Below are 24,570 nucleotides of genomic sequence, written 5' to 3'. Positions count from 1 at the left end.
TGGAAGAAGAAGAGGTGGGATTTGGAGGCATTGATGGTGGTGCCAGAGGCTTCTGAGAAGAGATTGAGCAGGAGCTTGAAGGTAGAGGCCTCTTGAACTGACGGATGGCCAAAAAGCATATTGTCATCGACAAATTGTTGGTGGGTGATGGGGGATTGACCATGGAAAGAAATGCCCTTTAAAGAGTGAGAATTGATAGCGGAATGAAGAAGGTGACTAAGTCCTTCGGCCATGAGAACAAAAAGGAACAGGGAAAGAGGATCGCCTTGAAGGATACCCCAAGAAGGATGAAATGGCGAGGAAGGGGAACCATTTAGGAGGATGGAATAACAGGGGGAGGAAATGACATTCATTATCCATCACGTCCAGGTAGCATTGAAGCTGAATGCAAGTAAAATGTGTTTAATATAGTTCCAGCTGAGCTTGTCGAATGCTTTGGAGAGATCTAGTTTGACAATCATACTTGGTTTTGTTAGGATCTTGAGGGAGTGGATCACTTCGTCGGAGAGAATGATACCATCTAGAATCTGGCGCCCTTCAACATAGCCTGTTTGCTCTGGCGAAATGAGGAGAGGGAGAAGAGGTTTGAGCCCGTTCACCACGACTTTAGATATGAGCTTGTAGATTACATTACATAGTGCAATCGGCTTGTATTTATCAGGGGTGTTGGATTCTTCCACTTTAGGAACACTCGCTATAAAGGTCGTGTTTAGGGAAGGAAGGATCCAATGCATCGATCGCGATTCTTCCACGAGCTCCCAGACCTCTGTTTTGATGTGCTCCCAGAAGGCATGAAAGAAGTTGGTTGTGTATCTGTCAGGGCCAGCCGCTTTACCATCCTCGAGTTGGGCCATTGCGTCCTCCACTTCCTGCATAGTGATAGGCTGGAGAAGCCTATGGTTGTAATCCGTATTTATGATTTTAGGAATGTGCTGCGTAATAGTTTGTATAGCTTGATTTCTGCAACCCATGGGTTCCCTAAGAATGTCTTGAAAGTAATCTTGGAATTCCTATGCCATTTCTTCGTGCACCTCCAAATGCTCCCCTTGCTAATTATTGATGAAGGCGATGTTATTGTGCATTCTCCTTTGAATGGTTGACCTGTGAAAGAATTTAGTATTTTTCTCCCCATATTTAAGCCATCTGATCCTGGATTTTTGTCGCCAGAGGGTCTCTTCTTGTTGCCTTCGTGTTTCAATCTGGGATAGGAGGGCCTGGTCCTGTTGCGCATAGTCTTTTGTTCTTCCCTCAGAGATGATACACTATTGTAGTGAATTCATTTGCTGCTCCAACACTTTCCGCTGATCAAATATGTTACCAAACTGAGTGCGATTCCAAGATTTGAGCACTTCTTTAAGGTATTTTAGCTTTTGTTGAAATTGAAACATCTTGGCTCCTACTGGGGGAATGAAAGATTTCCAGGCATCGATGACCACTTCTTTGAAGTTAGGATGAGAAAACCAGAAAGATTCGAAGCGGAAAGGTCTATTGCACTTAGACCTTGGATGCGACCACTGTAGCATTATGGGCCAGTGATCTGAGCCCACTTGAGGCATGATGGAGGCATGGAAATCTCCGCCCAGGTGAATGGCATTATCCGACAAAAGGAAACAATCCAGTCTGGAAGCTATATGCTGTGGTCCCCTTCTTTTATTGGTCCATGTATACATACCATTAGAAGTCTGAAGGTCCATTAGCTGATTTCTGTGGATGAAGTCTTTAAAGCCGATGCTGTCCCCTTCCAGCCTCGCATGGCCTCCTGATTTTTCCTCCAAAGCTGTGATGATATTGAAGTCACCGCCACTAATCCAAAGGGGAAAACTCCTGCCAAAGTTAAGAGTTGTGAGTGTGTCCAGCAGATCCAACTTTTTTTGTAAATCTTGTGGAAAATACACATTAGTGAGAAGACCATGGATATTGGTCCCGATTAGGTGGAATGTAGTCTGAATGAAGAATTGTGAGGTGTGAAAATCCTGAAGGGAGAGAACTTGAGGGTTCCTCATGATTTTTAGCCCTCCTGAAGCCCGGGAGGCATCCACAGAGACTGAGCGACATCCTATACATTCTTTATTTAGAATTTTCTCCAATACAGTGCAGTTGCCTTTGGTTTCTTGTAGAAAGACTAATGAAGCCTTTTCCTGCTGGATCATATTTTTTAACATTCTCTGTTTTGCAGGGTTGTTAAGCCCTCTCACATTCCATGATATTATCTTCATGAGGAACAATGGGGAAGAGATTTGAAGTACTTGGTCAGCTTGGGGAATCTACCAGATTCCACCAACATTTCTCCAATAATAATGGTCCTTTGCAGATCCGTTTTGTGCCCACGTTTCTTCATGTCTTTCAGTATTTTTTTACCATCCCATGGACTGCCTGCCTGAATACCAAGATATTTGTTGTGTTGTGCTCTGGCTAAAACTACTTCAAGTCTTTCGATTTCCCAAGGGGGTATATCACTGAATTCCTTCTGTCGACACGCCGCTTCCAGATTGAGAATGTCCAGACCTCCCAGGTCTACACTTTTTGGTTACTCCTCCATGTGTGTCAGTTTGTTTTGTTCTTCCTCATCTGACTTTTGATGAATACTAAGAGCTAGAGCTGTATCTATCTCCATGGTGGAAGATTATAGGGCTATATCTGGTTTTTTTTGTTATCAGAGGAGGTTGAGACGGGGATGCTGTTAAGATTGGAGATTGAGGGCGTAGTTGAAGGATTTGGAGGAGGCGGGGGAGAAGAAGGGGAAGGATCTGAAGGTGGGATTAATGAGTGATCCTCCATGTTAGTTTGTGAAGCCAAGATTTCAAAACTATTCCGTGATTCAGGTTTCTTGGGATCTTCTAGGGCAACTGGAGGTTTCTTGGCATGCTTTCTATGACTGGAGACCTTTGTAAATCCCTCAGCATCTTTTCTCATCTCAGTAACAGGAGCTTTAGACTGAGGATTCAGAGGGAAGCCCCTAAAAAGATGGCCATGTTCATGGAATTTTCTGCAACGAAAAGGAACATGCTTGTAGTTTATTGTTTGGACCCATTCAAAATTGTCATGAAATAAACTTATTGAATCTGTGAGTTCTTTGGCCAGATGCATGTGTGCACAGATCCTGGCATAGGAGGTGTATCTTCAGAATTTGGTTTCCTCAGCAGCTTTGATGAAAACTCCCAGGCTATTGCCTGTGTCCTTTAAGGTCTCCTCGTTCTAGTATTCCAAGGGAAGGGAGTACAGACGTATCCATACTGGAGCCCAGTTGAAATCTTCTTTGTATGGATTGAACCTTTCTTTCCATTCACAAAGGTACATGCCTGCAGAGTTGAAGAAGTATGGGCCTCCTTCGAAGATGTGAGTTTTGTCTTCCAGACAGTTGAAAGTAGCAGTGAAGAAACCTTTGGGACCAAGCTGCAGGGTGACTTGTCCTTTAGGCTTCCAATTGGAGGTGATCCATCCATGCAAGGCCTTTTTAGTTGGCCAGAATCCGAGGAACTTGCCTATGAGTGCATGATCCCTCATATATTGGATTTGGCTATTGATTTGATCACTAGGAAGATCTATTTTGATTCTCTCTACGGACTTTGGGATGCAAGTTGCAGAGGACGCTTTTGGCCGTGACGTTGAGTCGTTCTGATTGATACCTTTGTATTTGGCTGCCACATAATCTACAACAGAGTCTCCATTGTTGTCGATGACTGGATCGGTGTTGTGGGAGGCTAGAGGGGTGGAGCCGGAGCCAGCCGAAGCATCTACGATTACTGGAGTGTCAGAGAAAGGGCCGGAGGCAGGAGGGGGGCTAAGCCCACCCCTCCGGAGGGTAGATTCATGTTGAGAGAATCAACGACAGAGCAAGACAGGAATGCCGAGGGCGCATAGGCGATAGGCGGTGAGTTTACTCAGGAATCCTAGCAGGTGCAGCATCAAACCTCTATTGAAAAGCTCCATGGCTTAGGATGGTTAGTAGAAGCTTATTTTGACCAAACCCCAAAAGGGGTAATTCAAATTTACAAAGGGAAAAATAAATTCTCTCAATTCGTAAATCTGTATAAAATTAGAAATAATATTTTGTTATAATTCCATGTATCTTTATTGTGAAAAGGACCTAGATAAGTAGGTTCTTAAGATATTTCATGGAAGTTGCTACTCTACCCAAGTGGGTATAAGATATTTGATGCAAGTTGGTACTCTACTCAAATGGGTGTAAGATATTTTATGCAAGTTCATACTCTACCCAAGTGGGTGTATGTAACGACAAAAATTGAATGGATAATGTAGGAGTTAGTTTTAGGAGTGGAAAAGTGTCCATTCTCTCTCGGTCTATTAGGGGATATTGTGTCTCATGTAAATATCTAAAAATTCTAGAAAAGAGTAAGACATAGAGCTTGTGAGGGGACAAGAAGCATCCCTACAAAGTATGCAAGTTAAGTAAATACATTCTTTTCGGTTTTAATGGAAGTGTCTATATATCTATGTCAATACACCAATCATGGTTAAAATGACTAGTGCATTTTTTCTAGTTTTAGGACTCTGCCTGAATGCATGTCAAAATTCTTTTTATGGGATGGAGTACCTCATTTTGAAATCGTTAATGTGCTAAGAGGACAAAGGAGACTAGGTCGATGGAGACACTATGGATCATGCATTCAATCGAATCTTGTACATGAGTAATAATAAGTGATCGCATATCATCACATGGAACCATGATAAGAGAACTGCTACGTAGCATAAAGTGAGCGTGAATTTGTCTTAGGAGAGAAAACTTTGTAAAGAAACAAGACAAGAGATTTTAGATTAGACTAGATTAAAAGAGAAGGCTTGGAGATAGAATGAAGCTTGGGAGGAAGAATGAGGAAGCTCAAGAGAAATAAATTTTAACCACAAGACATAGAAGAATTGATCGAAGGTCAGGTTCAAGGGAAGAGGAAAAATTCATCGACATTGCGAGTTATGGTCCTGTAATCAAAGTGATTGAAGTTAGTCCTATGTATCCAGTTATTTGTGTGCAATCCCGAATAAGATCCATAATGAAATAGCAAAATGAAAGAACATCATATTAATGATAAAATCACTTATATATACATGCGCAATATAGGTACGAGACAATTGTGTCTTGATAACTTATTAACTATAAAAATTAAATATGAAACTAATTACATATTTTACAATAAAAATCCTGAAGGATTAGTTAAAATTCCCCCCTTAATCCGAAGGGACATCTGACATGTCGAGTAACATTCTAAACTTTTCAAAATTTTCATGTCCCATTATCGTTGTAACTATGTATGTGATCTTCTTTGAAGTAGTACAATGTGTCAAATGAATAACTTTGGCCTCTAGATAATGTCGAATCAAGTGATATTTGGTGTTAATATGCTTTCTTCGATCATGAAAACTGGGATTCTTGGCCAACAGAATTGTAGATGAGTTGTCAACTAGTGGTGGAGTTGAAGCGTTTTGTTTCTCCTGCAAGTCTTCAAGTATTTTATGAGGCCAAATGATTTATTTTGTAGCTTGAGCTGTTGCAACATATTCGGCTTTGGTGGTAGAATCAATAGGAGTAGATTTCTTGCGTGCTCTCCAACTAATGGTTGTTGAGCCAAGATTCATCAAATAACTAGAAGTAGAGACCCCATTCTCCTTATCTCCATCAAAATCAGAATCTGAATAGCTAGTGAGATGGAAACCTGCAAGTATGGAATATTTAATGCCATATGTTCGAGTCCCTTTCAAATACTTGAGCACTCACTTCACTGCATTCCAATGACATTCACATGGCCGATGCATGAACCTGGGAAGTATCCCTACAACAAAATTTATGTCAAGTCGAGTAGTAGTTAGAAAATTCAAACATCCAACAAGTTTCATGTACTTTATTGGATCCTCAAATGTACTTCCTTCAGTGGAAGTAAGTTTCAAATTTTTCTCAATAGGAGTAGCAATAGGTTTACAATCTTGCATCCCAAATGTGTCCAATAGTTTTCCAATATACTTCTTCTGGGAAATAAAAATTTCTTTAGGTTTTTTGTCAACTTCAATCCCTAAATAATAATGCAATAAACCCAAATCTATCATGTAAAAAATTTGCATTAACTCACTTTTAACGGATGCTATATAGTCATCATTATTTTTTGTAGTCATCAAATCATCTACATACACAACAAAATATACAATCGACCTTCTAACTTTCTTAACAAAATGAGTTGCATCATCCAGATCAAACAATTTATAATTCAACCTAAGAAGGTGTTTAGTTAATTTTTCATACCATGCACGGGATGCTTGTTTCAATCCATATAACGCCTTTACCAACTTACATACCTTTTTCTCGTTACCTTTAATAGAAAAGCCTTGAGGCAGAAACATATAAATGTCCTGCTTTAAATCACCATTCAAAAACGTTGTTTTAACATCCATATGGTGTATCTTCCAACTATTCTGAGCTACAAGAGAAAACAAAGTTCTAATCATGCCCCATTTTGTTGTAGGAGCAAGTGTCTCTATGTTGTCAACACCTTCCTTCTGAGCGTAACCTTTTTTCACTAGCCTTACCTTGTATTTATCAAGTGAATCATCTACTCTGTATTTTATCTTATACTCCCATTTACAACCAATACGTTTGGAACTAGTAGGAGGATCTACTAACCTCCAAGTTCCATTCTTAATAAGTGCATCATATTCCTCTTTCATTACATCCTTCCATTCATCAGAATTAGTAGCTTCTTCAAAAAAATTGGGTTCACTAAATGTAGAAAGGTTGAATCCACAGTCATGAGAAACATTACTTGAACTCGAAGTAACATCACCTTTAGAAGAACTTCCTATTTCAAAATCATCATACTTTCTTGGAAATATCTAAACACATATGGATCTTCATTGAAGTGGTTGTGATGGTTTATCATCTTCAAAAGAAGGCTCAAGAACAGGCTCTTCAAGAGAAATTTTTGGTCCTATAGAAACATTACTATCATCCAAATTTTCTTCAACAATAACATTCTCATGAGCCAAAAATGGAAGAACCACAGACTACTCCAGAATGGGAATCCCCCCTTCAGTATGTGGAACATCACTATCAGATTCAAAATAGAACTTTTTGGATGAAAATTTATCCAAATGAGTCAGTTCTCTAACAACAGTGTAATTATCTTTGTCACATTCAAGAAAAATAACATCTCTAGAAAATAAATTTCTTGCTCTCCTCATCATACAACTTGTAAGCTTTGGAAGTTGCAGAATATCCTAAGAAAATACATTTGTAACTCCTAGAACCAAACTTGTTACATTTATGTTTAGGAATTAATGCATAACATAGAGAACCAAAGACTCTAAAATGTTGGATAACATAAAAATGATTATACCACATTTCATAAGGAGATTTATTATTGATGATAGAATAAGGACAATGATTATGAATGTAAGTTGCACAATGCAATTCTTCTCCCCAAAACATCTACTTAAAATTCTTAAAGAACAACATAGATATAACCATTTTAAGCAAAGTTCTATTCATACATTCTGCAACACCATTTTGTTATGGATTATAAGGTATGGTAGTTTGATGTTTTATCTTGTTGTCCTCTAAATACTATGGAAGAGTATTAGAAGTATATTCACCACGGTTATTAGTTCTGAGAATACCAATGTTCAGTTGAGTTTCATTTTTGACCATCAAATGAAAAGTTTTAAAATTTTCAAATACTTGTGACTTATATTTCAACAAATACACCCAACACATTCTCGAATAATCATCAATAAATGTCAGCATATATTTGTTACCATTGGAAGTTGCAACAGGCATAAGACCACATAAATCTGAATGTATGAGACCTAATTTTCTTGAAGCTCTAGAAGAAGAACTATGAAAAGGCTTCTTAGAATGTTTCCCCAAAATACAAGCATCACATGGTGTAAGATTTCTTGGAATTGTAGGAAATCCTTTTATACCTTGTTGTCTCATAATTATGATACTATCATAGTTAATGTGACCAAAACAAGCATGCCATAATAAACTGGAAGATAGAGTATCATTTCACTGTGCTAAAAGAGAAGAACTATCATGAGAATTCATTATAGTAGATGATGTGCCATTCAATTTTAAAAGTGTACCTTCTTCAACACCAGTCATAATGACTGCATGATCAGATGATCTATGTATCTCAATGATGCCATCGAATATATGTATGGAATGCCCTTGTTGTCAAATATGTATAAGAGACATTAGATTTCTTTGAAATTATGGAATGTAAAGGACATCCTGTAGAACATAATCTGCAACCTTTGGTATCTTCAAATGAATGGATCTAATTCTTGAAGGCTTAATTTGAGATTTGTTAGAAAAATATATTACTCCATTAACTTGGTCACTAAAATTTTAAAAAAATATCTCCTAAAAGTCATATGAAATGTGGCACCTGAATACAAAATTCAACTATCTTTCCATGAAGAAATTGTAGTACTAAAAATATCATTAATATTAAAATTGCAATGAGCAACAATATAATGTGAAAAATTTGATGATTTTACCTTATCCAGTGGTGGTTGATCTTTCTTTTCATTCAATTGTTCTCTCCTTTCACTGACTTTCTCCCAAGGAATTCTACAATTAGTTGCAGCATGACCAACTTTTCCACATCTAAAACATTTGACATTTTGTTTTTCTCCTTTCTTCCTATCACCCTTATTATTACGGTCCCTCCTTTCTCTAAACTTTCTTCTACCAACTATTGAAATCAATGAAGTCATGATTAATTACAACCAAACAAATCCTTTTGTAAATATGAATTATGTGCAATATTCTTTAAAAATAAAAACATAAATTTCTTTCTCCTTTTAATTTAAACAAAGATTTGGCTTAATGGTTTGTTGGTGAGCTCCAAAAATAACCCAGTAGAGAATTAGGTTTAATTCTTACTATTTATATTTCTCTTTTTCTCTACATCTTTTAAAAATTATTTCAAATCAAAATAAAATAAAATAAAAATAAAAATAAATAAAAAAAAGAAAAAAAAAAAGAAGAAGAAGAAGAAGTTGTCCTTGAATATTTCCACCACTTTTAACTCCAAGTTACTTAATTGCAGACTTAGCCACATTTTCTTTTACTTTATATTTCCACCACTTTTAACTCCAAGTTACATAATTTCAGACTTAGCCGCTTTTACTTTTACTTTCTCATTTCACTTTTCTTTAACCATTTCTACCATTTGCCACTTTTACTTTTACTTTCTCATTTCATTTTTCTTTAACCATTTTATTTCTCTTAAATATATTTGATAAAAGAAATGAGAAACATTTTCTTTAATCACAATTTGATACAATTTCAATTCACTTCGTACTCACCAAATTTTTCTCCTATTATCTTTCACGTTTATTTGTTTCTTTCTCTATTCACTTTCACATTTCTACACCTGTTCTTTCTCTATTCACTTCCGTCTTTCTGCCTTTGCCTCTTTCTCTATTCACTTTCACCTTTCTGCCCCTACCTCTTTCTTTGTTCACTTTCACCTTTCTGTCTCTGCTTAATTTCACACAAATATGTTGTTTCTAGAATAATATAAAATATAGAGGAAATGTATTCACCTTACTTGCAATCTCATATTCTAGAAAATGTCTCCATATTCATTTAATTTTTACAAATCCTTGTCAAAAAAATATGTAAATCTTTTTTTAATTTCACTTTCAAGAAACTTGAAGCATTCTCTACTTTCCAGTAATATTTGTATTAAATTCAAACGCCAAATATGGAGAAAAAAATCCACTAAAAATAATTAATAATTCACTTCCAAAAAAAATGCTTCAAATCTTCCCTAATATTCAATGTTATTTATTCATTGTCGATTGTTCCAACAATAAAAGTTATTGGTGGGTAATCACTTTTAGCTTGTTTTCTTTTAACTGTGTTTCTTGCACTCTCACAATATTTATTTCATGCCTTTGCAAGTAATGTGCTCCTCAAAATGCCTTTTATGAAACTTGTACATTCTTCTCTCCATAAACTTCGAAAACGCCTCCTTATAAACAAACTCAACAGGCATGGAGTTTATAAACAATTAAACCGTGGATATGATACTAATTTACAAGCCCGAATAAATTCAATAAAGGAATAACATCATATTAATGATAAAGTTACTTATTTATACATTTTCAATCTAGGTACGAGACAATTGTGTCTCGATAACTTATTAACTGTAAAAATAGAATATGAAACTAATTACATATTGTACAATAAAAATCTTGAAGGATTAGATAATAGTTTGAGAATAAGAAGAAGTGCATAACTTCAACCTCGACCCACAGAAGGTTTCACCAACCAAAGTTCAAATTTGGGACTGAAGCTCAATCAGTCTAGTCAGGCTTCAGAGAGGTTGAGCTAGTGTGGAGAAAGGAACTAAGACATGAGTCATCCTCATGACCCCGACCTGGGTGGAACCGTTAGCCTAGTCAGCTTTCAGAAAGCCAGTGCACAAGGAGGATCACAATGAAAGAAAAAGGTCTAACCTCCGACCTTTGACCGACTCTAGTGGGACCCACATGGTTAAATATATAACTGTAGTTGGGTTTAATTTGTTTGTTATGGGGTATAAAGATTTCAAAGGGCCTCTTGCTGCAAGGTTCAACTTTTATGTTTTATTTTAGGGTTCATTATTTCGAGGAGATTGATATCGACTGAAAGGAATTTGTCACCTCACCATTGTTGTGTTAAGTTGTATCAAAGCAATAATTCTCCTTGGAAATCAGAAAGCAAGATAGTGCATCTCTTTGATGGAAACTGAAAAACAGCTAAGGGTGCCTTCGATTAAGGATAATTGATGAGATATTGAAGCTTAAGGAACAAAGGTTTTAGACGAGTAAAGATTAAAGGGTAATAGTTGAAGGTTTGAGCTCTCGATGACAAAGAGGAGTGGAACATAACTAGGAGGAATTGTATATAGAGGGTTAGAATACATAACAAAAATCAATAAATAAAGAATAGGTTGTAAAGCAAAGAAAATTTCCAGACAAAGGACCAAGGAATGATGATTTTTGAAGAGAACACATTAGCAGAATGAGAAACAGGAGTATAACTAGAGATCCCAAGTAGCATCCATTACAATGAGAAAAGTTGTAGCATGATAACCCTCACAAGAGGAGAAGTTGTGATAATTTTTTAAGGGAAGAGGACCAACTATGTTCTCAAATGCTATGGCAGAATGAACCCTTGTAACAGAGAGAGTACATCTAAATACTTCCAACTATGGTTGGAAAGGAGGGGGCAAAGGAGGTCCTCAAGAGGATAGAACTAGAAGACTTCTCAAGAACTAAGAAGAGGGTTGAAAATCCAAAGAGGAGTAAGGAGTACTTGACAAGGTCCTAGAGAAGGGAAGTAGAAGAAAAAATAGCCAAGCTGAGGTGAGGTGTATAGGTAACAAGACAAGTGAGGCTTGTTACAGGTTAGGTTGCAGCGCACAATAAGAATGGAGAAGCTCATGAGAAAAAAGAAAGAAGTGATCATTGATGGTCATGATCAGGTTTTAAGTGAGGGTCACACTCGAGGAAATAAATATGTCAAGAATTATGGCACAAAAAGGAGGACGAGCGAAGATGATTTTGACAAGGAGATGATTGAGTTAAAAGAAAGACTCAACATAGTAAGAAAGATGCTACAAAAGGGAGAGAAGGAAGACCAGAAGTATAAATTTCCTATTAGAAGGAAGAGCTTTAAGAATAAGGCCCCTAAAGAAATGGTGAAGGAAATGAAGTACCTGTTGAGTACTTTATTGATGAAGCCCAAAGTTATTAAGTCTAGTGCTGAAATAGTTCACACTTTTGAACTTGGTAAATATTTTAGAAGAAAGGAGATGAGACCAACTAAAAGTCTCATGGACTATGAGAAAGGTCCATAAAAATAGATGATGTTAGGACCATTAGCAGAGGTCCAAGTGCCTCATATTTTTAAAACTAACCAACCATGTTCATACGTAGGTCATGAAGGCCGCGACAGAAGATAGTTGACTCCAGCTATCACACAGAGAGAAGAAATTCTGAAATTGTCTCTAATGGATAGAGAACACGTCAAAGTAGGAATCATATTTTTGAAAGAACGAGGTAGGAAAAACACAATTTCCAAATGTAATTCTTGTAGATCGAAGTGAAGAAACTAAGAAGCTGGAATAATTTTAGTTGGTCCTTGATGAAGATGAAGTAGAGTGGTTGGTAAGGAGTGAAACTTACTTGGGATCCACAACTCCACCTCTATTTGATTTTACTGATTTGTATGGAAAATTAAGACCCTTAGAAGGAAGGGTAGCAAGATTGAAGGTGAGCATTCAAGACACTAAACTGGAGGTGGAAGAGGGTGTGTCTAAAAAATGTAACCAATAGGATGAAAGAGAAACATACGAGCCAATTTTACTTAAGAATTTTGTGACTCTTGAGAAAAGGGAAGACTATGAGAAAAGATTGAATTTAGAAGGATATTTTGATGAGTTTGGAGATTTGAGTTTAGAGATCTCGAATAAGGCTAGATATACTTACGTTTTTCATATTTAAACTTTGTGTATGGTTGTAGGTTATGAGAGTAATATGGATGGGAATCCATGTGTAGTTGTCATAATGATTGTTGGGTCCCTATACTACTAGTGTAACCCCTTATTGCTATTAGTTCAACCCCCTTATTATATTTTTGTGTCCATGTAGTCCCCATATTGTTATTATTATGCCCCATAGAAGTCCACTATTGCTATTTTTGTGCCCTTATTATTGTTATTTTGGCTCTAATTACATTATGACCCCTTAGACTCCTATATATAGAAAGGAGGTATTGTCATTTGTATCATCCAAGAATTGTTCATTTGTGTAGCGTAAAGGAGGTTTCCTCCTCAAAGAGGCTTATTTATAAGGTGTTGATATTTCTTTTCTATCTTTTTGTGAGCTGGTTCCATACCATTTGGTATCAGAGCTTCGGATTCTAGGGTTTCATTACTCCAAAGAGATCATCGTGACATTTTAGCTATAATTGTTTTCCTGCAATGTTTCAGATGCTATAACAATAACCCATTTGAGAAGCAATCATGTTGAAGCTCAAGTCCTAATTTCATATCTTGTATCGCTATATTTTCGGAGATATGATATTAGGAAGTTAAGGTTTTTGAAAGCTCCAGAAGTCCATCTCAAAAAGGTCATTGTTGAATTTTCGCTATAATTATTTTTCTACACATTTTTAGACTCTAAAAATAAAACCCATTTGAATCGAAAGCTTGGTGAAGCTCAGGCCCAAATTTCAAATCTTGCTTTTCTATATTTTCGGAGATACAATCCAAGAAAGTTAGGGTTTCTGCAAGCTCCCAAATTACATCCCAAATAAGTGACCTTGGGAAAATCATCATAACTTTTGCTTTGAGCATCATATTGAAATAGTGTAAGAAGTTATGGAAAGCAAAAGGAATGTAGTTTTCTGTGTGTCGGTTTCAGGTCCTAAGGTTGAAACAACGACACGTGGCACTTCGTACAAGTTTGATTTACGAAACTAGTATATAATCAAGTCATTGTGGAATATTTGACATAACTCTTCCTTGCAGAATCCAATCTTGATGAGACTTGCAAGGTTAGAAATACGACTCAGAGGGCTATTGTAGGACACAATTTCAGAATGTGAAGATATAAAATTATAGAGTTACAGTCGTTTCAAGATCGAGCTCCTAAAATCAAGAAAAGGTGATATGAGGAAGTTTGATGGCAAGGATCCAGTAAATTGGATACTACGGATGGAGAAATATTTTGATCTACATGAGGTGCAATTGTTACAAAAGGTACATATTGCATCTTCATATTTGGGACCGGATCAATTTTCATGGTATAAAGGGCTTTGTTCTCGTAAATCACATGTGACGTGGTCAATTTTCATGAAGGAAATGATAGGACATTATGAGGATACAAAGAGCAACACCTTATTTAGCCAATTGGTAAATCTCAAACAAAAGTGTTCAATGGTGGAACACATTGAGGACTTTCAAAAATTGAATATAAGGGAAAATGATATTCTAGAGAAGCAGAGGATTGATGCCTCCATAGGGACTTTAAAGGATAACATTCAACATGATGTTTGTCTTTGGGAACCTGATTCATTGGAGAAGGCATTCAGGCTAGAAAGAAAAGTGGAAAGAAAAATTATGGCAACAGGGATGTCTACCCCTCACAACTATAATGATGGAAGTGTTGTTTCTCCTAGCCTTCCACAACCTACAAGGTTGACACCACAACAATGGGAAGAAATAAGAGAAAAAGGGTTTTGCTACAATTGTGATAACAAATATATTAAAGGTCATAAGTGTGTTGAGAAGAAATTATTTTACATTGATTGTGAAGAGGAGGAAGAGAAAGATCAAGAAATGTTAAAAGAAGATGATATATACCAGGAACCAACCCCAGAGAAAGAAGAAATGAATCCAACCATATCTTGTAAAGCTTTGGCAAGGATTACCACTCCTCAAACTTTCAAGATAGAAGGAGATATCAAGAAGAAAAAGGTTCAAGAAGTGAAAGATCATATCGATCATCAAGAAATTAATCTAACAATATCTTGTAATGGATTGGCCAGAATTACCAGTCCTCAAACTATCAAGATAGAAGGACATATCAAGAAGAAAAAGCTAAAAGTGTTGATTGATTTAGGTAGTACCCATAATTTTATTCATTGTAAGATAGCAAAGGAATTGAATTTCTTCTTATATCCAGCACCAAAGTGTCAAGTGATGGTTGTAAGTGGAGGAACCATAAATTTCTCTCAAAATTTCCATAATATCAAGTTATCCATGGGAGGATATTTATTGAATAGCCCAATGCTTTCCATTCCAATGGGTGGTGTTGATGTTGTACTAGGAGGCCAATGCCTACAATCGTTGGGTACAATATCTTTTAATTTTCAAGAACTTTTCATGAATTTTCTTTGAAAGGAAAGGAAGTTGAATTAAGGGGTATCACAGGGAAACTTGAAATATAATCATCTCTAACGAAATGAAAAATATTATAAAGAAAGAACAAAGAGGCGTAATTGCACAATTATGTTCGCTAGGGGTTCCCACGTCGAAATCATCTATTTCTCCAGATCTCAAAAAATTCTTGGACAATCATTCCAAGGTATTTGAGACTCCCAAATGCCTCCCACCTATTTTTGATCATGACCATGCTATTCATTTTGTAGGAAGTGTTCTTCCAAACCTCAGGCTTGACAAATATCCCTTTGCAGAAAAGAGTGAAATTGAATGTATGGTTGCAGAAATGCTAGAGGCTGGTATAATTCAACCTCATCAAAGTTCTTTCTATGCTCCAATAGTATTGTTGCACAAGAAGGATGGATCATGGTGCATGTCGTTGGATTATAGAGAGTTCAACAAGCTCACTATTAAAGATAAATTTCCCATTTCTCTCATTGATGAATTATTGGATGAATTGCATGGAGAAATTTACTTCAGTAAGTTGGACCTTCATGCAGGATATCATCAAATCAGAATGAAGACTGAAGACATTCCAAAAAAACATTTAGAGCTCATGAGGGTCATGATGAATTTTTGGTCATGCCTTTTGGCCTTACCAATGCACATTTTACATTCCAAGGTTTGAGGAATTTCATTTTCAAACCCTTCCCTAGAAAATTTATGTTAGTATTTTTTGATGATATACAAATCTACAACAAGTCTTGGAAGGATCATGTTCAACATGTTGATAGAGTGCTTAGACTATTGGATGAGAAATAATCATATGCAAAAACATCCAAATGTTTCTTTGGAGTACAAGAGGTGGAATACTTGGGTCATATTGTATCTCATTAAGGTGTTAAGGTAGACACTCAACATCAATAGGTTCTCCAACTCTTAAAGGATAACCTCACTTTGACACAAAATCGAATGAAGCAATAGGAAAATCAACATTGCAGCGAAAGAAGTTTTGATATAGGCGACTGGGTATTTTTACGAATACAACCATACAAACAAATGTCCCTCAAGAAAGATAAGAAGGATAATAAATTATCACTATGGTATTTACAAGGTGCCGCAAAAGATTGGTACTATGACATACAAATTAGAGCTTCCTACATCTTCTTGAGTGCCCCCAGATTTTCATGTTTCATGCTTAAAGAAGTTTATAAGTGACAAGCTCTCTACTCAAACAATATTGTTGGAACTTGACGAGGATGGAAAAGTCATGTTGGAGCCTGAAGCAGTCTTGGAAACAAGAACCCAACATCTATGGAACTTATCAATATCAGAGTATCTCATCAAGTGGAAGAACTTACCCGCTGAAGATTCTAGATGGGAGGACAAGAATTTTATACAGAAGCATCCAGAACTACTCAAGTGTTGAGGACAACACTTTTTGAAGGAGAGGGGCATGTTAGGTCCCCATACTACTAGTGTAACCCCTTATTGTTATTAGTTCAACCCCCTTATTATATTGTTGTGCCCATGTAGTTCCCATATTGTTATTATTATGCCCCATAGAAGCCCACTATTGTTATTGTTGTGCCCTTACATTATTATTGTTATGTCAGCTCTGATTACATTATGACCCCTTAGACTCCTATATATAGAAAGGAGGTATTGTCATTTGTATCATCCAAGAATTGTTCATTTGTGTAATGTAAAGGAGGTTGCCCCCTTGAAGAGGCTTATTTCTAAGGTGTTGATATTTCTTTTCTATCTTTTTGTGAGTTGGTTTCATAACAATGATGGAAGAGGATAAGATGGTATCTCTTCAAAGTGTTGACAAATGGTGGACATTGCAATCTATAATTGAAGAAGAAGAAGAGGAGATAAAATGGTCTCATGAAGGCAACAAGAGGGAGGACCACACACAACAACAAAAATATGAAGATGAAACTGTAGCAGTGAAGGGAGAATATTAATGAGCTCAAGTGGAGAATGCAAAAGCCTGTGAACAGATAGAGAAATATTTTGTTGAAGCAGCCAAAACCAAGCTAACTTCTGTAGATAACCATGAAAGCGATAAATGAATGATATGTGAACACCACGTGGAAGTTGTTGGTAATTTTTTTTTTATAATTCTCAGTTATCAAATAAGACTTATATATAAAAGAAATTGGAGCGAAATATGTAGGTGAGGAGAAAGGACAATTATTACAAATTGTCATGCAAAAGGAACTTGCAGAGTTGTCTCTATGGGATAAAGGAAAACACAAAGATTCAAAAGGAGAATCTCTACAAATAGATGAGATGGGTGCAGGGTGCAATTCAAGTGAAATAATCATGAAGTGTAAAGTTGAGATTGAGTTAATGGAGTATTAACAATTAAAACATATTGACAAGAGATCTGTTAAGAGGCCCTTGGATTGCTTGAAGGATAGAGATCAAAATTTTATGATGAATACATCAAATAAGGAAATAACACCTTGTGATTTTAATAATAATATTTTTTGCATATGTATAGGCCTTGTAGGTATGTAAGAACCATTTGAAACTATTACAAGTCCAAAGTACAGTAAAGGAATGTCTTTTCAAGACACCGAAGCACAACAGGGTGTGAAATTTGGCATGGAAATGGAGGAAAAAAATCAAATCTCCCTTATCAGGATGGAGGAAACAAGTTTCTCTTACTTATGCAGCCAAAGTGAATATTGTGTAGAGTCAAGGTACGGAGTTCTAAGGAAAAAATTGCCAAATCAAATTTCTAAATTAAGCAAGGAAGAACTTACTTATAAAGATAGTCTTGGGAAGATTAATGGAGATGAAGATGAAAACTTAAATAAATATCTCCTAAAATGTGATGAAACCTTAAACTTGTTTTTGGAATTAAAATCCTTGAAGCATAAATTATAAGGTTAGATGATAAAAATTCAATGTGTAAAACTAGACTAGAAGTAGATGATAGCAATCTTCAATCCAAAGCAAGATTGGAAGGTGAAATCAAGATGTGGATGTTGATGCAAAGGGTGTCCATGGGAAGGTACAAAAAAAAGAGATGAACTACCAATATCAAAGTTCAACTAACTATAAAATATTATGTTATCAATGCATATACGGAATTGTAAAACGAAATATGGCATACTGGAAAGTTAGGGTCAACCATGGACTAGCAACACAACACAATTCATGGGAAGCAACGAAATTTTCTATGGGGCCTAGGAGGGGTAAACAAAGTGAATGCTCATGACTAGGAGGTCATGGAAAACTTTAACTTTAAGAGTTTGATGTAGGATCATTCATCTCTGAGTAACTCATTTTGACGAGACGCTAAAAGGGGCCATGCAAATTCACAAAGGGGAGAATAAATTCCCTCAATTTATAAATTGTATAAAATTAGGATTAGTATTTTGTTGTAATTTCATGTTATTTTATTGTAATAAGGACCTATAAAACTAGGTTGTTAGTATATTATATGCAAGATGATACTTTCCCCAAGTGGGCATACACAATGATGACACCTCTCTAGATAAGGTAGGAGTTAGTTTTGGGAGGAGTGGACATGTGTCCATTCTCTCTAAGTCTATTAGGAGATATCTTGTCTCATGTAGATATATGAAAAATATATAAAAGAGTCAGACAAAGAGATAATTATAGGACAAGAAGAATCCCTGCAAAGTATGTGGGTTATTTAAATGCATTCTTTTCAGTAATATAGAAGTGTGTATCTTTCTTCGTCAGTACACCTATGGTGATCAATATGACTAGTGAAATTTTCTTATTTTGGTACTATATCTGAATACATGTCAAAATTATTTTTATAGGATGGACAACCTCATTTTTTAAATCCTTAATGTGCTGAGAGGATAGAGGAGGCAATGTTGAAGGAGAGACTATGGATCATGCATTCAAGTTTGAACCTTGTAAATGAATATTAATAAATGATCATAGCTCATTGCATGAACCTATAATTAGAGAAATTCTACGTAGTGTAAAGTGACCATGAGTCAGTCTCATGAGTGATAAATTTATAAAGAAACAAGAAAGGAGAGCTTAGATCAAACTCGGTTAAAAGAGCAGGGTTGGAACCAGAAGGAAGCATAGGTGGAAGACTGGGGAAGCTCAGGAGAAATAAATTTTAATAACTATATTGAGAAGAATTGATTAAAGGTCAGGTTCAAAGGAAGAGGAGAAATTCATCACTAGGAGTTGTGGGCTTGTAGTATGAGAAATGGAAGTCATCTCTCCATAGTTGATTGTTCGAGAATAGGAAGGAGTGTATAATTTCAATCTCGATCCTCTTAAGCACTCACCAACCAAAGTTCAAAGTCATGATTGAAACTCAATAGGTCATATTAGGTCTTCAAAGAGGTTGGGTCAGTGTAGAGAAAGGAAGATAGACTCTGACCTCCTTACCCCAACCTCAAGTAGAACCATCGATATAGTTGGATTTCAAGTAATTCAGTGCATAGGGAGGATCACGATGAAAGAAAAAGGCTTGACCTATGATCTCAAATCAAGGTCAACCTATGACCTACTCCAGTGGGACCCATGAGGTTAAATATATAAATCTCATTGGGTTAATTCATTTGTTATGGGGTATAAATATTTCAAAGGGCCTCTTACTGCGAGGTTCAACTTTTATTTTTAATTTTAGGGTTCATTGTTTCAAGGGGATCGGTATCAACCAAAAGGAATCCACAATCTCAATTCTACTGCGTCAGAAAATCCCTTAAATACATGGAATAAAATACCTTAAGCATACTTGAAATGCTATAACAATAAAAAATTAATTTTTTATATATTTTATAATGCAGAGAAATTATTATTATTATTATTATTTTAAATCATACATGATTAACATTGAAGTAATTTAGTTAAGAGCATTCAAATATTTTATTTATGGATAACATTGTTGCATTAAAGTTTTTTTTCTATTAATATATTTTGAAATACATTTCAATATAATTTAATTTTATATGTTGAAATATTTTATTGATGATCACATTGAATATTTTTAATATTTTTGAATGTCACATATTAATTTTATATTAAGAATTGGATTAATTTCACATCTCCCTCTTATTAGGATTATAAGGAAGGAATTAAATAATTTTATTTTCAATTACTTCTTCTCTTTGCACATCGAAATATTTTATTAAGGTTCATATATATACATATATGTTTATGGTTTTTCTAAATTTTATATTAAAGTAAATGACATAATATGGATTTTTTTTTTTATGCATCCAATTGAAATATAAAATATAGATAATATCAACTTTGTTTGGGTTTTTGTTTTAATTAGTTTAATAAAATCATTTTAAAAGTTGATAAAAAATTACCTTATTTTATATGGACATGGAAATATTTTATTTATAACTGTCGGTGAGACTCAAATATTTTTACCTTATCTCCTTTTTATTGGGCTGTAATATCAATAATAAATCAAGTGCAATTAAAGTCAGAGTGTAGCTACATTTTATAATACTTTTAAGTAAAACTAACGAAATATGTATATTTGTTCTTTTTTGTAGTCCACATTATTTTTTAATTTAAAGAATATTTTATTTTTATTTTAAGAGGGACACGTGTCAACTCCATGTGAGTATGGATAGAATTACACATAACCCTCATATTGGGTTGTAGAATGAGCCTCTCGGTTGAATTAGATGAGTAATTTTTTATGTAGAGTATATTTTTTAGATTTTAGGAAATTAGATCTTGTTGCATTTGATAGGTTCTACCCAATTAGTTAGTTTCCTAGATTATTGTGTATTGGGTGACTGTGTAATTAATATAATTTATCTATTTTATATTGAGACAATGTCTAATGTATTTATATGTGTATAATGAAATTAATTAATATAGACTATTCAATCTATTTTTTTGTGGGTAGAAATAAGAATCTAATCTATTGTTTCTAGCATGGTATCGAAATACTTACATACCAAAAAAAATACTTTCTCTTCCATCATATCAGATTGATTAAGAGAATTACGACCTTGGTGGCTTTGGGAAGAGGCTCTTGGACTAGAACATATTCTATCCATAAGTCAAGTAATATCTCAAATAGTGTCTACTTGTTCATCCATGGATACCATAATGAATTCACCCAACATGTCATCCAAATATGGGAGGGAAATAAATCTTGGCATCCTATCTTACCCACATGTCAATATTCCCCTCAATCTTTACCTATGCCACAACTCTTCATTTCCCAACCTAAAATAATTTCGAGGGTTATCGATGCTTGGATAGATGGAAATATGTCAATGGGATGGCTAGTTGCTCATTCTTGACAGTTAGGCTGGTGTTAGGCCCTGGAGTACAATAGGTTCTTAGTTAATCTAAGATATCAGTGGAATGGTTGGTTATTAGCTAATAAGTGTTCAACAAAACAATTCTATATGGCAAGGAAGAATCATAGATAATTTTTGGGTTCTATGAAGAAAGAGGGTTGTATTGTTCTCTCTTTAGAAGCCAAGGGTGGTTGCAGACTAAATTTTTGAAGTGGAATGATGGTATTGTAGCAGGAAGGACATAAATGAGGTCCTAAAAACAATAGAGTTTTTTTTGGGGGGGAACTTAGTTCAAGAGAAGCATGTGATAGTTCTTGTAAAATGTTATGGTAGTAGAAGAAGGTCAAGGGATGATGGGAAAATGAGGTAAAAATGTGTAATTTGTAAGGAATAAAAACATGGTAGACCATATTGTACTACGAGTCACACATTGTACTTGAAACACATCAATGATACCATGTTTTGATTCGATGTATTAGTCGTTGAAATTTTTTATGCTTATACTTGATATCTCCATGCGATGGAGTATGTACCCATATCTTTGTAACATGTAATTAAATATTGATGTAAGACCTAGATAAGCATGTATATCACTTTTTCATGTGTCCTTGATGACTTATACAACTTGTCTAGATTAGTGTAACAACCTCTATGAAGGACTTCTTCAACACTTGAAGGATTATTTCCATGTGTTAGCTGGATGTTGTATGCATGGACCATATTATTTGTTGTGTGTTCTGAGAGGTGAAGTTTTAAATTAAGGGGGAGTTAAGTAAGAGGTTGGATGAACCATGTACATGAAGGGACTTTCTATTAGACTAGTGATTGTAGATGCTAGTTACCCATGTATTCCAATGGATGGTTGTTGGTTTATATGGACTTAAGTAGTTTGGTAATATTTGCATGACTAATGTGTGAGTTGAATGTGATAGGATGGAATGATATGAACTTTTTTGTTTAGGAGGTTCTTCAGGTCATAATGAAGCATTTGTTGAGAAATATATAGGGCAATGATTAGGGTGATTTCTCTTTACTTGATATCTTCTTCTGATGTATTTTTAATTATTAGATTTCTTACTTATTATTATGTGTGTATATCATTAAATAAATATAAAAATAAAAATAACAAGAAAAAAAAATATAGGCTACGAGCCAAGGCCAAAACCTCTCCACTTGAGAGAAAAACCCGCAAATCTCTTTTCTTCCTTATAGATTCTCCAATTGACAATTTCCAAGACCTTAATATTGAAACCATTACCCTCCAAAACTAATACCAGCCTCTTTGGATGATGTGCTAACCTTGATCCAGTCAAATCTCTTCCACTAGCACTTCTCCGACTTTATGCTGCAGAATTTCAGCCTCCACTGTAGACCGTAAATTTTCATCCCTCTTGTAGTTACCATTGCCACACGTGTGAGCCTCATTAGGCCTTCTAAGGCTTCCTTAGACCTTCACTTGCCTCTATCTAAATTTTGTAGCTTGAGGATGACTTTTCAAGTGAGCTTCACTTGAATTTCTTGCCTTATTTTATTCCAATATTGAACTTGTACGTGAAAACCCTAGATCTGCTGCAAAAATCCTAGTCTTCCTTCATAGGTGTGAGAGAGAAATAGCCCAAACAAAATTTTCCTTCATCCTCTTCCTTATGTGTTGCCTACTTTTCTTCCTTCTTCGCTATAAACGAGTGATGAATGAATGTCTCAAGGAGGATGTGTTTCCTCCTATATATAGGCTCTTCAAGGTGGGCATGGCTCTTTCTTTTAGGTTGACTTGCCAGCTGCTAAGTTTAATTGGTCTTGGAGGGTATCTTGACACTTTTAAATACAAAAATAATTCTATTTACAAGCTACAATGTGCTTGATGGGGTATTCAAATTATGCCAATGACTCTTTTGACCTCTTGACCTAGGAAAAACCCTAAAATAACTCAATGGGTGCTTGAACTATAAAATAAAAGAACTTGAGAAAGAAATGTATGCTCCAAAAACAATAAGAATAATTTTCTTTCATTTTACAATTTTCAAGAATCAAAAGTACATTTCATATTTATGATGAGCAAACCTAGTTACACATTTTTCAACACTCCCTCTTAACTAGGGAAGTATACATAAATGGTACATGGACATTATCAATCTTAAGAGATATCATAAGAAGAGTCGGATTGGTAACCCATTTGTTTAGCATCATACCAACCAACATTGTCACATAACAAGGCCTTCACTAACAACTCCATATCTCCACAAGATCAGAGCACAGTGCTGGTGGTTTATAGACACCATCATGATTGTCTCTCAAGGTACATACTCCACCCCGGTGTTCAGAGAGTATGACCTTCTTTGGACTATTATTATCTTGGGTAGTTAGCCCTCAAATAATATCAGTCCACAACTACTCTCATCTTTGATGACCTACCTCATCCTTAGACAATATCTGATGTGAGATGCTTACCTAATCCTCGATTCTATCTTCCCAAGTGAAGAAAATAATGATGTACCTATATCTCCCTCTCAACTAGGGAGGATACATCAACCAAACCAATGGTGTCTCTCAAATACTCAAGATTCTTATTAGGAAGAGATTTTGTCAATATGTTTGGTACCTACTCATCGATTGAGATATACTGTAGATGCAATACACCATATTGTACTAACTTCCGAATGTAGCGATACTTGTTGTTGATATGGTTTGTCTTTCCATGAAATATTGGGTCTTCAGGAAATCATATACAATTGGTCTTATCAGAACGTATCACTGTAGGGTCCATTGGTCCTTCAAATAGGTCATATAGTAGCTTCCTCAACCATAACGCTTATTTTCTTACTTCGTAGGTCGTAATATACTCTACCTCAACACTACTCAAAGCAACTGTATCTTTAGTTTGGCTCATCCATGAGATCATGGAGGATCCCAAATTGAAACATCCTCATGTAGTGTTCCTTTCATCTTGCTCACTACCTTTGTAGTTGGAATCTGTATATCGAATTAGGTAGGTTTCATTTCTCATATCGTACTTTAAGCAGTAGTGAATGGTTCCTTGCAGATATCTTAGAATATGTGTTGTTGCTATCCAATGATCATGATTTAGATCCACTTAGAATTGACTGAGAACATTTACTGCAAATCATATGTCATCAAGTGTTCACCAAGTACATCAGTGAGCCAACTAATTCTGAATACTTGAAAGGATCCGTGGGGCTTGATTCGGAACTCCTTATTCTTTTAAAAAAAATTATCATCGAGGTTGTCATTGGTTTTCAATCCATCATGTCATACCTCTTCAACATATTGACCGCATAATTTCCTTGACCTAGATAGATCTCATCAGGTCCCTTCCATCTAGTCCCAAATAGTAGTGCATCAACCCTAGATCCTTCATGTAAGATTCTGTTGTTAGT

General features: G+C 35.5%; 1 protein-coding gene across 1 annotated transcript; it reads right to left on the bottom strand.

Annotated features, from left to right (window-relative positions):
• Positions 1-1,262: 1,262 nt before the first annotated feature.
• On the bottom strand, positions 1,263-2,003 carry LOC149248227 (uncharacterized). Its single transcript, XM_089448339.1, has one exon. It carries the CDS (start codon positions 2,001-2,003, stop codon positions 1,263-1,265), a length of 741 nt encoding a protein of 246 aa, XP_089304465.1.
• Between the last annotated feature and the right edge of the window lie 22,567 nt (positions 2,004-24,570).

Source organism: Pinus tabuliformis, chromosome 7, assembly GCF_031772625.1.
Source record: "Pinus tabuliformis cultivar Carrire ecotype Pingquan chromosome 7, CPIR1, whole genome shotgun sequence".
In the NCBI taxonomy this organism is placed as follows: domain Eukaryota; kingdom Viridiplantae; phylum Streptophyta; class Pinopsida; order Pinales; family Pinaceae; genus Pinus; species Pinus tabuliformis.
Note: the sequence above shows the minus strand (reverse complement) of the source record. Positions and strands in the feature narration are given on the sequence as shown.

Bases quoted from the DNA above. Each gene is read 5' to 3' on its own strand.
- LOC149248227 (XM_089448339.1), bottom strand. From the start codon at position 2,003: ATGAGGAACCCTCAAGTTCTCTCCCTTCAGGATTTTCACACCTCACAA.